The following is a 16,052-nucleotide window of genomic DNA, read 5'->3' on the forward strand; positions in this document are numbered from 1 at the left end:
AGCCCGAGCTCGGGAGCCGGGAACACGAAAAATTTTCACACGAAAATCGCGGTCTTTTTTATCAAAACACGGAAGTGATTGGACTGTTGTATCAAGAAAAGTAGAGAAGTGACTAAGCTTGAAAAGGGCTATAAAACGATGTATGAATCAGTACCCAATACCCCCAAATATAGGGGTTGGGTTGGAGGGTGCGTAGTTTTTAAATGGGGGGGGCCAACCAGGGGACTGCTTGAATCTCCAATCAACTTGGATCCGGATGAAGGGGTGCCGGGAATCCAATTAACTTGGACCCGGAGGAGGGGAGAGGGGTTGAGAACCCGATTATTCTTTAAAGTAAGTGATTTTTTGTACATGTTTCCATGCACCAGCACCATCACCAGCATGTCCCAGCCGTACGGGCCCTGTGTACGGCACCTAAGCATGGCTTGCACCTCTATGCGGTGCTTAGGACTAGTAACCGGAAGGTGAAACCAAGCAAGCCACCTGATATGCCAAAATTTCTCACCTAGGTGTGGTGGTAGATTCTGCCGGCAATATAATTAGAAATTTAGTTTTGATCATTTGGCCATATCCGTCCGCCGTACTAAGCATCTTAGCTAAGGATCTAGCTATCGCGCTTCCGAGCGCTCCTAACATGATGAGGGTTCCATAAGTGCTGTGACTGACCTGATTGAACTGCGAGAGGGTTCTCCTGGCAGTAAGACATCTCTGGAAAGCATTGAGCTTTCTATAGTATCATCAGCAAGCTCACGCTTAGAGAATAATAGCGACATTGATATTGGGCCTTCTGCTCCTCCGTCTGATATTTTCCCTGCTAAGGAATTTCGAGAAGTTATCTCTGGGACATGATCGGCGCAAACTAGGGCTCCTAAAAAAAAAAAAAAAAAAAAAAAAAAAAAAAAAAAAAAAAAAAAAAAAAAAAAAGGTTAAGAAGAATCTAAATGAGACCGTTTTGGGTATTGCAAATATAAAGGCTGCTAAGGAGAAGGCCAAGGAAGAAGAGCGCTTTTTAGAGCAAAAAGACGTGGATGGACAAGCTAAAAAAGCTACAGAAGAAGCTTTGGATCGTAAAATGAGTGACATAACATTTGGAGTCTCTATATATGAGGGTAACATATGAAAATTTAGTGCGTCTTGACGATTTTCTCGGAGGTGGCCGGCTTGACGAAAGCTTCGGCTATAGATCGACAGCCGGCAGTAGCCACGGTGAGTGTGCTAGGCTGCTACACTTTGTATACGTGCTCACAGCGTTGCAGATGAACGAATCGTATTAGAAAGCGATAGCACGTCGGAGGAAGGTGACGACACCTTCGATGTCACACCCGCCCTCTGCACTCGAGACGAGCAGCAACCGGGTTGCGATGCCGTAGATTTAAAACGCCACCCGCAACATCCAGTCGCTCAGCCGGCGAGCTTGGAGATGGTGATAACGACGATGATAATAGTACATCTCCGCGTTATGTCCAGCGACAAAGGCCCACCCACTGCGAACCGAATCTGCGCTGTATCTATCTTCTCACCCTCAAGACATTACTTCCGTTCTGGTCGCCAGCCTGGAAGCTCGCCATATAGGAGGACATAAGGTACTCGAATCCATCGTCCTTGATCCTGCCAAACCAATCAAGGAGCTCCATCTCCTCCAAGTCAGCTCTTCTCTTCCTCACCTCAACAAACGTCTCCATGTCGCATTCCCTCAGACGAACATGACTCTCATGGTGTAAGAATCGCGCTGTCGGCGAGTTGCCAACAAGCGACTCGCATAGTGCCTCAGTTGCCTCATCCATCTTCAGCAAGTCAATGTGACCTCTCCAGCCCGCGATGTCTGGCTTAATCTTGTGAATCTCACTGTGCTGAGCCAGCCACTGCATCACTGGCGTCACCGCATCACGCGGAGGCTCCGGGCCGCCTGCAACGAAGCGGTGGATGGACACGGGGATGCTAAAATCGGCATTTGCCTGCTCGAGAATGCGCTCTCCCGCCCATTTGCTGGCAACATACCCGTTGCTTCCGTCAGTGGCGGGTTGGTTCTGAGCAACCGAGGCTCCGATCGGGGCGTAAGCGGTCGTGGGCAAGACGCCAGAGGATGAAATGAAGTGGATGGGAACACGGCGGCCTGCTGCCAACTTGACGAGTTCTCTGACTGGTTGCACGTTCGTCTGGCGGAGGACGTGGTAATTGTCCCAGAATGAGCGGACGGCGCCGAGATGGATGATCACATCAGCTGTAAATGAGAGGTCCTCAAACTCAGGCTTGCTGAGACCCAGCATTGGGTCGGACAGATCGCCATGGTGGACTGAGACCTTGGGCGAAGACATCACGGGCTTGTCACGGACAGCCACACAGTGAATTTCGGTGATGTTAGGGTCATTTTCAAGCCGCTTAAGGAGGTGACGGCCGAGGAACCCGGTGGCACCGGTGAGCACGACGACCTTGGGTTGATTCCGGGGTGCGGTATAGGGTTCAACGGGAGTTGGTATCGCCACAAACGGCACAGCCGTCTCTCCTTCCCAATCAATGGTTTCGACACCGACGCTCTCTTCGATCTTGCAGGCCATATCGCCAAGGGTGCTGCTATTCATGAGCTCGAAGATAGACAAGACGACACTGAGCTCTTCGCGGATGCGACTTTGTAGGCGGACGATTAGGAGGGAGTTACCACCAACCGAGAAGAATGTGGTAGCAGGCGTGATGGAGATGTTAGTTACGTGCGTAGGCAGCACATCTTGCCACAAGCGAAATAGCTGAGTCTCAGTATCGGTAAGTTCGCTGCTGAGGGTCGGAGTTGCAATATGCTCTGGGAGTGGAAGCGCTTTGACGGCCTTCCTGTCAACTTTGGAATGGTTGTTCAATGGCAAGTGTTCAATAGGAATAGCCATAGCGGGAACCATATATCGTGGAACCGGTAAGTCCTGAAGGACATTCTGGAGAAAAGCGTCCTTATCAGCAATGTCGCGTTTGGTGTCAAAGACGACGTGGGCAACCAAGAAGTCAGAGTCCTCGCCGTGAACAGTGACGATGGCTTCCAGGATGGCACCGTCGCCCGCGAGCACGATGTTGCTTTCGATGTCTCCAAGCTCAATTCGGAGACCACGGATCTTTACCTGAAGGTCGGAGGAGATACGGTGTCGGAAGACGAGTGTTCCATCCTCGCGAAAATGTCCATAGTCACCAGTGCGGTACATTTTGGACCATCCGTTTGCCACATAGGCCGCAGATGCGAAGGGGTTGGGGATGAATTGAGTGGAAGTCAAGGCAGCGTTGTTGGCATAGCCGGCAGCAACGCCCGCTCCACCAATGACGATCTCACCTGCTATGCCAATTGGCAAGGGCTTGAGATCTCTGTCGACGACATAAGCTGAATAGTTCGGGTACTGAGAGCCAATCGGAATATCACCCTGCTCTCCTTGACGGTAGTCGATCTCATGGAAGCTTGATCCACAAGAAATTTCTGCTGGGCCATAGCTGTTGATTAGACGTACATCAGACAGATTCAAGGCCGCAAACTGCTTTACGACGGTGTTTGTGAGTCTTTCACCGCCAGCAATTGCGTACTTCCAGTCGGAACATTGTCGGAGTGTGCTCATCCCGTACTGAAGCCACATGAGATATTCGGACGGTGTTGCCTGTGAGTAAGTGATATGCTCATCTCGCATCACCTTGGTGATCTCTAGTGGATCGCCCCTCTGGTTCAGGGGGCACATGAAGACAGATCCGCCAGTTGCAAGACCGGTGAAAATCTGCTCCAGTGAAATGTCAAAGCTCAGCGTACTCTGCTGCAGCGTGGTTTGTGGGGTTTCCATGCCATACATTCTGATGGAACCCTCAATGTAGTTTCGTAGACCCTCATGCTTGACTGTGATACCTTTGGGAGTTCCAGTCGAACCGCTGGTGTAGATAATGACAGCGGCTTGCACGAGCTGAGACAAATCTGGAACAATTGCAGATGCATCGGCGGGAACATCGCTGACATTGAGCGTAAGTGCATTGCCCGCGCACAAGCTGTTTGCATTAGGGTTGGTGGTGGCATCAGTCAAAATCACACTTGGCTGGCAAGTTTCTACGATCGCCGCTAGGCGAGTTAGTGGGTTCGCGACGTCCATGGGAACATAGATGCAGCCAATTCGCCAGATAGCCAGCAGCGAGACAATCCAATCGGCCTTTGGCTGTTGGAAGACGATAACCTTGGATCCTGGATCCACGCCGGCCTTTTGCAAGGTGGCTGCAATGGCTTGACTTCGGTTCATAAGTGCTCCGTAGGTGATAGAAGTACCATTGCCGTCTCTCACAGCCACTGCGTCTTTGTTTTGTCTTGCGACTTGTTCAACACGACTCGAAAGAGTGGCAGGCCATTGGGACAGCAAGTCAGGTCCTTTGCCCATATCGAGTGCTCGCTGGATTTGTGCTTGACTGTATAGCGAAGGCTCGCCTGTCCTCATGGTTGGTGCATGAACGAAGGCGTCCAGCAGGTTGATATACGACTCGAGCAGCAGGGTTGTGGCATGGCGATCATAGATCGTCGCCTGTGTCTCAAATATGATACCTGGACCTTGATCGTCTTCAATGACGGTGAGGTTGATATCATAATTTGTCTCTCCGGCGTTGCTCTGCTGCATATTCATCTGGCAGTTGCCAAACCTTGAAATCTGCTTGACGCCAACTTTGTAGTCAAAGAAAGCTTGAAAGAACGGAGCATGAGTTGACGAACGCTCGACGTGATAGAACTCCTGGAGCATCATGTCGAAGGGCAGCTTGGAGTTGGCCAGTGCAGTGTATGCTTGATTCCTGGTTTCTGTGACCGAAGCAGCAAAAGTCTTTGCCTCGTCAGGCTGAAATCGCAGAGGGAGAAGATTAAGGAAGAGACCAATTGTTCTAGTGATGTCGTCGTCGGTTCTGTTGGCATCAGCGATACCGATCGTGAGGTCAGAAACGTCACCCAATCGGGCAAGGAGGATGCGGAAGACGGTGAGATAGACGTGGAAGTTTGTCGAGCGACTCATTTTAGCAACAGCCTTGACCTTCTGCCCAACGACTGGGTTGACTCGCCTCGAGACTTCGTTGCTCTTGAAAGCAGAAATGGGTACACGCGAACTCCTTATGGCCATTGGAAGAAGTGGAAGCACAGCTGGTGAGTCATGAAAGACACCCTTCCAGTATTCAAGCTCAGAATCCATTTCACCGGCTTGGAGCGCCTTCCATTGGTTCACTGAGAAGGTGGGAAATTGCATTGGTGAAGGACCCAATGGTGTGCTATTGTATGCTATTTCCAGATCAGACAGCAGCAGCTGCAAGCTGATACCGTCCATGATGATATGGTGGTAAGCGACAAGCAGGTAGTGCGTCGTGGTATTGAGCGTAAGAAGGGTCATGCGGAGGAGATGAGGTTTACCCAAATCGAAGGCGTGTTTCTTATGGATCTCGTATTCTTCAGCTGCTTCATCGGCATGGTTGATCGTTCGGTGCTCTAGCTTGACGTGATTCGTATCGGAGACGCTTTGGACTGCCATGCCAGGCTGCGAAGAGGCATTGACGAAAAAGGTTCTGAGAGACTCGTGTCTCATGGCGACGAGCTCAAGCGCTTGTGCAAGCTTATCGACTTTAAGGTTTCCATTCAATTGGTACTGGAAGGCGACGTTAGAAGCCGTACGATCGTCGAGGAAGAGATCGAGAAGCCAGAAGCGTGACTGTGACAGAGACATCGGCTCTGTCCTCAAGACTTTGAACTCACTAAGCCTCTTACTTTCTGCAATTTCTCCCAGGTCTGAGAATGACGACTTTCCGCTGACACTCGATGGCGGCGTCGCAATTGATTCCCCCCTCGAGTGCGTGTCCGTGGTGGAGGCGGTGTCAGCAGAAATGGCGTTCCAGAGGGCAGGGCGCTCCCAAGAAGCGTTCCTCTCCGTTTTGCTTGCGTTGGTAGCAACGAACGAGACCTCTGGTTGCATGAGCGGGCGCTTTGCAGGCTTTTTCTCCTCGGCCTTCGTGATTGATGGAGTTGCTGTATCACCGAGCATGGGAACGAGCTCCGCAGGTAACTTCTTAGAGGCTTGCTCCGCAAGGTCAGAGACAGATCCACCACCTAGGATTTTTAGAACAGGCATATCCGTTTGCAGCTCTTTCAAGAACCAGGAACGAACTTCGACAGCTACAAGGGAGTCGATGCCGATCTCCACAAGCGGGACATTCATATTCATTTCCTCGCCTGTCAGCTGCAGGACGATCTGCAACTTGGCCGCGAAGCAGGTCTTGATGATCGAGATAACTTGTTCCGCAGTTGTGGCTTCAATCAGTTGTTCGCGAACTGGTTGGACTGTTTGTTTGGGATCCGCAACGGCGTTCGTCTCCTGCGTGTCAATGAGATAGTGAGACAAGCGTGGGTACAGGATCCAAGGAGGAGGGTTCTTGCGATCCGCAGGAACTCGCTCAATGCCGGTACTTATGACTGGCTCGAGGTTCATCTCCGGAATACCAGCGAATATTGTCTCGGCAAACATCTGGTGCAGATCTGTTTCCGAAAGCGGCATGTATGAGTACTTTTCAAACGTTTCTTGGACGACTTGAGAAGCACGCTCAATGTAGCCAATACCAGCGACTCTGCCAATGTCGAAGGCACTCCCAGCTAAGCCGCGAGCTCGCCTTTGTCGGACCAGGCTAGTCATGTAGGAACAAGCAGCTGCATAGTTGCTTTGACCAAAAACGCCACCGACCGAGGAGGTCGAAGAGAAGCATACGAAAAAGTCGAGTGGGGTGTCGTAGAAGATCTCATCAAGCCAATTAGTACCATCGATCTTTGGTCTCAAGACGTCGGTCATTTCCTGGTATGACATCTGCGAGAACAAAGTGTCTTTCAAAACCATGGCAGCATTGGCGACGCCCATGATCGGCGGGTAGGATGCCTGAATGTCGTTGACGACCTGAATAACATCGGCTTTTCTTGTTACGTCCATAGCGTAGACTGCGACTTTGGCACCGTAAACCCTGAAAGAATCAAGCCACTTTTGGTCCACACTAGGATGGCGGCTGGTCAACAGGATGTTTCGCGCACCGTTCCGAACCATCCATTCACACAGCGACTGACCAATTTGACCAGTCAGGCCGATCATGAGATAGGACTTGTTAGCCGAGAATAGGGGTGCCGCATCAATGGTGTCGACAATGACAGCAGCGGTGTCTTCGGCAGTCCAATCAACAAGGGTGGTGGGATGCAAAGTTGTCTTAACATCGGTAACCTGGCTCAGGGAAAGGCGTGTTGGTTTATGGCCAGCCACGTGCTGTCCCGCGGCTGTAGCAGCATTCTTCAGAAGGGAGATGAGCATCTCCTGGTCCTGGAAGAGACCTGAGCTTGTCGCCTGCCAAAAATCTTTCGAGCCAGTGTACTGAACACCTGGCAGGGCTTGCTGGATAAGAGCAGATACTTCCTTGGACTCATCGTCAGTTGCCAGGTCCAAAATGTCGGTGACTCCAGTGGGCAAGAGGCGCTTGATGTTATGACCGTGCATCCAGGGGCTAAGTCTGAGCCAAGAAGGGTCATCGTCCGCCCTAGAGGTACTGAAAATGACTTCCAAGTTTCTGGCAGATGCTTGCCTCCTGAGAGCTTGCGCAAGGGAAGATCCGAGGGAACCAGTACCGGGCTCGTGAACAAGGACTTTGGCCCCTACAACAACTGTGGAGAGCATGCGGGCCGCCAGAAGTTCCGCCGCAATGACAGACAGAAGATCGGCTGGGTCTTCCCGTGTGTCTGTAGGAATGGTGACCACTGGGTAGGATTTATTCGAGTTCGAGGAAGAAAGGGCGATGACGGCGTTGGATGTCGAAATTTCAACCCCAACACTGACGAACAAATAAAGTCCGGCAGTGATACCCAGTGCCGACAGAGTCGAAACGCACGCCTTCATGGCGGATTTGCCTTCCTTACCTTTGCTGAAGAATGGAACGTCCTTCAAGACCGGCAAACCGGAGCCTGTTTCACTAATGGAGATCACGTCCGACTTCAGGCTGGCGTGTTTAGCGACTGGGCGTCTTTGAGAGTTAATGCGATTATTCCTCGTCGGGTCAGGAAGAATGCGCGGTGCGTAGAGGCTTCCATGCTGGAATATAAGCTCGGTCTCCTTAGTGTATAACAACTGTTGATCAAGGGGATCAGAAGCTTCCCACTGGCTCACGGTATGCAGACGCAGGGCCGCCTCCATGATCAATGTAGAGACTCCATTCTGGCCAGAAGCAACATCAAGATGTTGTACCGAGAGGTCAGGCATCTCATGGATAATACACCTTAGGAAGCCAACCATGGCCTGCTGATAAGGACGGTCGCGAGAATCGCGACCAACCCAGAGCAATGTCTGAGAATGCTCTAGCATGATCTTGAGAGCATCCATTTTCTCAGGTGTCAGACTCTCGAACATTGGGTCTTCGAGATCTGAGAGACAGATCACAGTTTGTCCGGGAACAACAGAGCTTTGAGCGCTGATTAGGTCTGCAAAGGACTCAACTGATTGACAGCTCAGTCCGGCAATGTCGGCGATGTCCTCGGCGATCTTAGACACTTCCAATGATTTGCCACCGATGATCGTGAGATGGGAGATTTGTGCGGCGTTGGATGAACGGAAGAGAGGCTTCCTCAGATAACTGACACGATTGTCCACGGCCTGTGCTGAGATGACCGAGAACGGCCAGGCCAGTCCATCACGATTGGGGGTGGTTGAATCAACTCCGCAGAAGCCGGATTGGCGAAGGACAGTATTCCAATCCTCAAGAGGCATGGTAGGAGCATAAGGACGCCCATCTTCGCAGCCAGCCCACCAACCTGAAATACCGCCGAACATTTGAGTGAACGCAGCAAGCTTGTTGTTGGTGATTTCGAGCAACATCAAGTATCCGCCAGGCTTGAGAAGACGGCGAACGTTTTTGAGTGTTTTCTCCATCGATTCGGTAGCGTGAAGGACGTTGGAAGCAATGATGAGATCATATGTGCCTTCCTGGAGGTCTTGAGACTCAGGTGTTCTCTCGGTATCAAAGCTCTTGAAGATCAGTTTATCCTTCCAGTCGCTGAACGCCTCAGCGGCTTTCTCAAAGTAGCCACTGGAGACGTCTGTGTAAGTGTAGGAGGAAAAGGTGTTACCGATGGTCTCGAGAACGAATTTGGTCGCGCCTCCTGTGCCAGCGCCTACCTCAAAGATCTTGGCCCTTGGATAGACGTGCGTGAACTGGGAGACCATTCTGCCCAAGGACTCGTTGTAAACCTGAAAGCCTAGGCCATATTTGTAAAACTCGTCCAGCAAGCCGTCCTTCATCATATGTTCAATCATCGTTGACTGACCTCGAACGGCAGATGGAAGAGTCTCGCCCACGATTCTCACCAAGCGGCAATCCACGGAGTCAGCATGCGCTTCGAAGAGAGTATCGATCTGTGTTTGGGTGTCATTCCGCCACTCTGGCTGGATATAGGGATGCTTTCCGGCATCAACGAGAGACAAGGTCCAATTAATCGAATCCCGCAGGCGTTGAAAATGCCACTCAGACTTCGTCCAGTCTGCCTCAGTAAGTTCGTGGATCCACTTTCTGTAGTAGAAGAAGGCAAATCTTTCACGAACAGTGCCAAGCTCCATTTCATTCGTTGATGGTTCCAGTTCGCCAAGAGCCAGTTCCCCATCTGGAGCTGCGACGCCGAGCTTGTTGTATGAGAAAACAGTGCGATCGTCGGAAACCGTAGCCATCGAGACGGGCACCACAGCAGCGCCTTGGACCTGGATCATAGCATGTTGCTCGTCGGCGCTGAGTATGTCTAGATTGCCATGAATCGAGTCGACAGTGTTCGCCTCAGGGGCAAGGAGTTGAGCTCGCACCGGAAGCTGGACTGAGTGCAAAGGTAGCGTGGCACAGAGCTCTGGATTCACACGGATACACTCGAAGAACGTTGGGACGTGCAAAGACCACAAGCGTCCATCACCAGGCGCCGAGTATGCCAAGATAGCACTCTGTAAAGCCACGTCAAGCAGCGCGGGGTGAACCATTAACCTTTCAGATTCATCACCGTAGCCGAAGCTAGAGATCAGAGCAGTAGCCTGATTGAGCTTGCGCTTCAAGTTTGCCATAGTGCGGAAAGAGTCAGAGTATTCATACCCAATGGTTGAGAGGGAAGCATAGAATCTCTCCGAGTCGGTCTCGGTCATATTCGAGTCATCCAGCTGGGTTGGTGGCAGGACCGACATCGAAGGCTCACCGAAGATCACGTTTATTGTACCGCTGGCGTTGACTTCAAGGTCTCGCGCGGACTTGATAGCAGCGGAGTAAACGGAGAATTTCGCTGCCCGAGTTTTCAGATTCGATTTGCTTGGAGTAATATCCGTTAGAGTTACCAGAGTCTCAGCAGCAGGATCGGATTCGCCTCCAAAGGTGATGGCTTTTCCGATGACCAGATCTCGCAGTTCGATCAATTTGATAGGCCTGTTTCCAATGATATACTTGGCTGCCTCAAAGGCCATGCTAGCGTAGCCAGCTGCTGGAAATACCGGCTCACCCTGCAGCTTGTGGCCCGTCAGCCAAGGTACCTCTGAGATCTTAAGCACATTCGACCAGCGACGCTCGAGCTCAGTATTGTCAACATGTGGTACACCGAGCAGCTCGTGGAATGGGTCCGATCGGCTTCTCATCTTACGTGCGATGCGAGACTCCTGCCAGTGGGTCTTTTGGTCCCAGCGGTAGGAAGGCAGACCAGTGGCGAGCTTGGCCTGCGGAGCGTCAAGGAAAAGTCGCTCGAAGGCAGCGAAGTCAACAGCCTCAGGGCCGAATTGGGTCCACATATAGCCCAGACCGTCGGCGAATGCTTCAACGTCGTTGAGACCTCTGTACATAACACCGGTGTAGGGAAGGTTGAGGCCAGTTTCGGTAATGTTCTGCTGTGTTGGGCCCTTGAGAGCAGCGTGAGGCCCAATCTCGATGGCAACAGTCGGCTTCTCAGCTCGAGCTGCTGCCGTCACAGCTTCATAGAAGGAGACTCTTTGTACCATGTTGTCATGCCAGTATAAATCTTGAAGTAGGGCAGTCGGCTCCATGACCTCACCACCTGTCACACTGGAGTACCAGGTCACAGAGGTATCGCGGTTTCGGTTAACTTCAATTTTGCACGCACGCAAAGCCTTGACATAGGCATCGCCGCAAGCCAGCATATGGTGTGAGTGGTAAGCGGTGTCGACCTTAAGTAGACGTGCGAACTTCTTTTCCTCTTCGAAGACAGCCTTGACCTCAACGATGGCATCTGCATCGCCCGACAAGGTAACGCTTGCTGGGGAGTTGTGTGCAGCGACCGCGACACGTCCAACAAAAGCGTCAAGCTCAATCACTTCGGTGGCATCTTCGAGAGATGTTCCAACAGCAAGCATAGCGCCTTTGTGTCCGCTCGATCCGCCTGCAAGCTTCGCGTAAAGGCCACGGTAGTAGGCAATTCGAATAGCATCCCGGGCATTGATGAAGTTTGCAGCATATGCCGCACCAATCTCACCAGATGAGTGGCCCACCACAGAACTTGGCATAATCCCGGCGCTGCGCAAGAGGTCGACAAGCACAACTTGGACTGCTGTACACAGCGGCTGTGAGAAAGCGGCTTCGGTGATACAAGACGACTTAGCATCAAGGAGTAATTGATCAGCAATTTTCCAGGTCGGTCGGTCTGTAGCTGGCAAGGTTGCAAGGGCATCATCAAGCTCCTGCAATCGGCGGCGAACAAATTCGGAGGAACGTATTAGTTCAGCACCCATGGCTGGCCATTGCGCGCCCTGGCCAGTGAAAACACCAAAGACCTTTGGAGGGGTTGAACTCGATCGGACGCCAATGTTCGCGTCCGACTTATCCTCGTACTCTTTGAGTCTGAGCTCGATCTTCTGGATCAAGCTTTCGACGTCAGGAGCCGAGAATGCGATTTTATGTGAGAAAGTAGAGCGACGCTGCTGGAGCGTCCAGGCAAGATCCCGCATGTTGACTGGGTTGGTTTTCAGATAGTCCAAGTGTGCCTGCAGATTGGAAACGAGCGAGGTGTTTGACGCTGCGGAGAAGACAAAAGGAGTAGCCGGTACAACCAGGGCGCTGCTAGCGTTGTCAACCTGTGCTTGGTAGCTCTCCAAGATGGCGTGAGAATTGGCGCCGCCGAAACCAAAACTATTCACACTTGCCCTTCGTACAGCATCTTTAGGCAGGACAGGCCATGGCATTGCATGAGTTGGAACCTGCAGGCCCTGAATGAAAGGTTCAATGCTCGGGTTAAGGCGATTGAACAGCAGATTAGGGGGAATGACGCCAGCTTGAAGGGATAGCGACGATTTGAGTAGACCGGCGATTCCAGCAGCGCCCTCCGTGTGACCAATGACGGTCTTGATCGACCCAACATACAAAGGATCACTGGCGGGTCCCCCAAAGGTGGAGTGGATTGCGGATGCTTCCTTAGGGTCTCCTACCTTGGTACCGGTACCATGTGCCTCAAAAAACTGGGGTCTGTCGGCGGGATTTGCAAGGTCAAGACCAGCTCGAGCATAGGTGCGGCGGATAAGTGCAGCTTGCGCCTCCGAGCTTGGTACAGTGATTCCCTGCGTGCGGCCATCTTGGTTGATGCCAGTCTCACGGATGATACATTCGATGTGGTCGCCATCAGCCAGAGCATTGCTCAGCTTCTTAAGAACAACGGTCGCGATACCGTCGCCGCGAGCATAGCCATCAGCATCAGCATCCCACATGCGGGATCTGCCTGTGGGCGACAGCATGTGCATGTTACTCTCGGCCACATACATTTCTAGAATCCGTTAGCTTGATCGCTCGGTGTGCAGAATTGGCTTACCAGGGCCCAGAAGCAGAGTACTGCCACATGCAATAGCAACTCTCGAGTCGTTAGACCGTAGTGCTTGAACAGCATTATGCACAGCGATCATACTCGAAGAACATGCTGTGTCAATTGTCATAGACGGTCCACGCCAATCGAAAAAGTAAGATATTCGGTTTGAAAGAATTGCGCGCGATGTGCCAGTCGCAAAGTATGTTGGTAGATTGTTGGCATCTCTGAGAAGGCCGGCTTCATGGTCCCCTCCCATAACACCAACATAGACGGCAGTGTCAGAGCCACGTAAAGACTGGATGGTGTGGCCGCCAGCTTCAAGGGCCTCGTAGACAGTTTCCAGCAAGAGGCGCTGCTGAGGATCAATAGACTCAGCCTCACCTGCACTAATTCCAAAGAAGTTGGCATCAAACTGAGTAAGGTTCTCCTCCAGGGTGTAGGAGTGTAGAACATTGGACGTGCCATGGTGATCCCCGTCTCTGTGGTACCAGCCTCGCACATCAAAACGTTCTTTAGGTATCTCCGTCAAGATATCACGTGGACTTTCCAACAGCTGCCAGAGAGCAGCAGGAGAATTGGCAGCACCGGGGAAACGGCAACCGCTGCCGACAATAGCGATGGGCTCGGAAGGTTGATAATCCATATTGTACAAAGGTGTTGAATGATATAATGAGTGAAATACAGGGAATAACAAGTTCGACGATGTTGGAACCGAATGCGAGGACCCAAGTAGCTACCACGTCTTAAGTTATACAAATTTTATAGAGCGAGCGATATCATGGAGCAAGAGACTGTTTTTTTAGAAAAGCGATTCCTTCATTTTCATTGGCTCTTAAACATCCGAAGCGGCAAGCCTTGACGCCTTTGTGACATCCCTATGATGGATCCTGTTCGCAACAGGTGAAGGATCTCGATTGGTTAGAATACGTGGCTTAGGTGTTGATAAGTCGAAGGATCTGGCATGACTTGCTAGATCCTTCGCCCAACAGAATAAAATGACTGAAACAAAGAAAAGAAATAAGCAAACATGAAAACACTCGGTCTAATCAAGTTAGAAGGAATTAAAAACCAACACACATGTCTTTTTGGGTCCCAACGAGAGCGAACGTCTACGGGTGATCTCGGTTCTCTGACAGGGGTTAGGAAGGCGATTGGCCCCCGAGCAGAAGATGCAGCACGGCCCTATGGAGTGTGATATGGTTACGTTGCAGCACTAGTTTGAGATTGAGAAGTAGACCTCAAAAAGATGCCTTCTGTTCTCAGCCCTGGCTGAGGCTGTAGCCAAATCCGCCCTGATACGCCGGGGGCAGATCCGGATCCGATGCAGCCCAGTTTCCCTGTGGGGCCACCCGCTGCTAAGCCTACTTAGGAAGTCTCTACCCCAGCCAAACCCACTTAAGAGATTACAGATTCCATACAAGGAATATACACGTATAGTTCTTAGTCAAAAGTTTGAATAACGAAATTTCTACACTCCTAATTTCAATATTTTCTTATTCTGTATTATACAACCAACATGTTTTAAAAACTAATAAAAACCATATAATTTAGTTTAATGCGCTATTATTAATAATATAATTATAATTTTTCTAAAAAATAATTTTACTATCGCAGTAAAAATGTTATATATAATAAGCAGTCCGAAACAGAAAAACCTGTAAATTTTAATTGCAAATTATAAAAAAATAAAAAATATCTACATAAAAATATTTGTATATATATTTAATACTAGATAGTTATTTTAATGCTATATATAAAAAATACTATACTTGTATATAATTTTGTTGTGTTATATCTCAATAAGTACTATAGATATATATATATATATATCTTCGTGCCATATAAATCTTCCTATTACAAGATTTTGCAGTATGTATTTCAAGCAATCTTTATATTATAATAGTATAGTTACATAATTTTATATAAATTTCAGATAAATCTAGTATAATTTTTATATATATAATTTTTTTCTCACTATTTTTTTTATATTATTTATTGTAGGTACCAATAGTACTATGTTGTATTATAAGCTAAAAACTGAGTATAAAATTACATAAGTTGAATATAAAATACAACGTAATTTTTGTGCTTTTTTTATATATTTTTATAAAATTTTACCGCTTATATTGCTTATAATATAGTAAATTTAATTCCGACCGTCATATGTTGCGAGATATATATATTTTACATGTATGGGTAAAAACCATGGTTGGGTTGCGCGGCAACTGGATTATTCAGACTTTCGGGCGGAACTGTATATACACGTGGGGTTCCTCCCCTCCCGCAACTGCGCCATGGGAGTCAACTGCTTACCTCTGGTGGTAGCTCCTCATCTCTCACGCAGTCAAGACTCCATTTTCTCCCTCCCACCTTCCCTCTGTACATAGAAACTATTGCAATATACAGACACATTGCCTCCCTGCAGGGGAGCGCGGATGGGGCCCTATCTGACGCTACGGTCAAAAACCGCAGCGACAGGTGAGCCATTACGGCCATGCCATACTCTTCTTTGTCCCTTTTGACTGCGCTTGGCATAGGTGGCCCAAGAGCAAAATCAGGTGGCCCCGGAATTGTTGGTCCGCCGGATTAACAAATAAGACAAACATACGAAATCTTACGAAATCTTGCGATATGCACGTCCATTTTATGTACATTGGTCCGTAATTTAAAGTATTTGGATTACAGGATGGACAAAATAATGTCATATTGAAAAAACTCTCCAATTCCATTAGTCTAGGGATTCGAATACGAGGTCCCATTCACCATCACCGCTTTGAACGCTTTGGAACTAGCCCTAGTACGCCTCTGAGTACCACTTTCATCGGGCAGATTTGAATTATCAGGGAGCGTGATTTTATGTTCAAGGTCCTCTCCATCCTCGTCCCCGAGTTCAATCAGAGGTGCACCCCTGATATCTCTGAGAGGTCTCTTACCAAGCACAGCCCTGCTCGGGCCCTGCGATAGTTGAACCTCGGCTGAGTAATCTCCCTCAGGCTCACTGATTAGATCAAACTCGAAACCCCCAGAGCCAGTCGCAGGAACAAAAAGAACATACCGACTATTCTGTCACATGGCTCCGCCCATGACACCTGCTTTTGAACCAAGCAAATGGAGAGCAGCTCGACCAGACCGACCCCGGCAAAACGAGCCTCATGCGATCGCTGTCATCTTCAGAAAGTCAGATGCCATCGACCGGATTCGGACGATTTGAGCAGCTGTGCCCGATGCCGATATCTGG

At 49.9% G+C, this 16,052-nt stretch overlaps 1 protein-coding gene across 1 annotated transcript; it reads right to left on the bottom strand.

Annotated features, from left to right (window-relative positions):
- Window positions 1-1,508: 1,508 nt before the first annotated feature.
- Window positions 1,509-13,457, bottom strand: ATNIH1004_009446 (putative Nonribosomal peptide synthetase; the record flags this gene model as incomplete). Its single annotated transcript, XM_033574038.1, has 3 exons — window positions 1,509-10,520; window positions 10,545-12,775; window positions 12,821-13,457. The coding sequence occupies 3 exons, from the start codon at window positions 13,455-13,457 to the stop codon at window positions 1,509-1,511; spliced, it is 11,880 nt and encodes a 3,959-aa protein (XP_033422056.1).
- Between the last annotated feature and the right edge of the window lie 2,595 nt (window positions 13,458-16,052).

The sequence above is a fragment of the Aspergillus tanneri genome, assembly GCF_003426965.1.
Source record: "Aspergillus tanneri strain NIH1004 chromosome Unknown AapTan_5_pilon_pilon_pilon, whole genome shotgun sequence".
In the NCBI taxonomy this organism is placed as follows: domain Eukaryota; kingdom Fungi; phylum Ascomycota; class Eurotiomycetes; order Eurotiales; family Aspergillaceae; genus Aspergillus; species Aspergillus tanneri.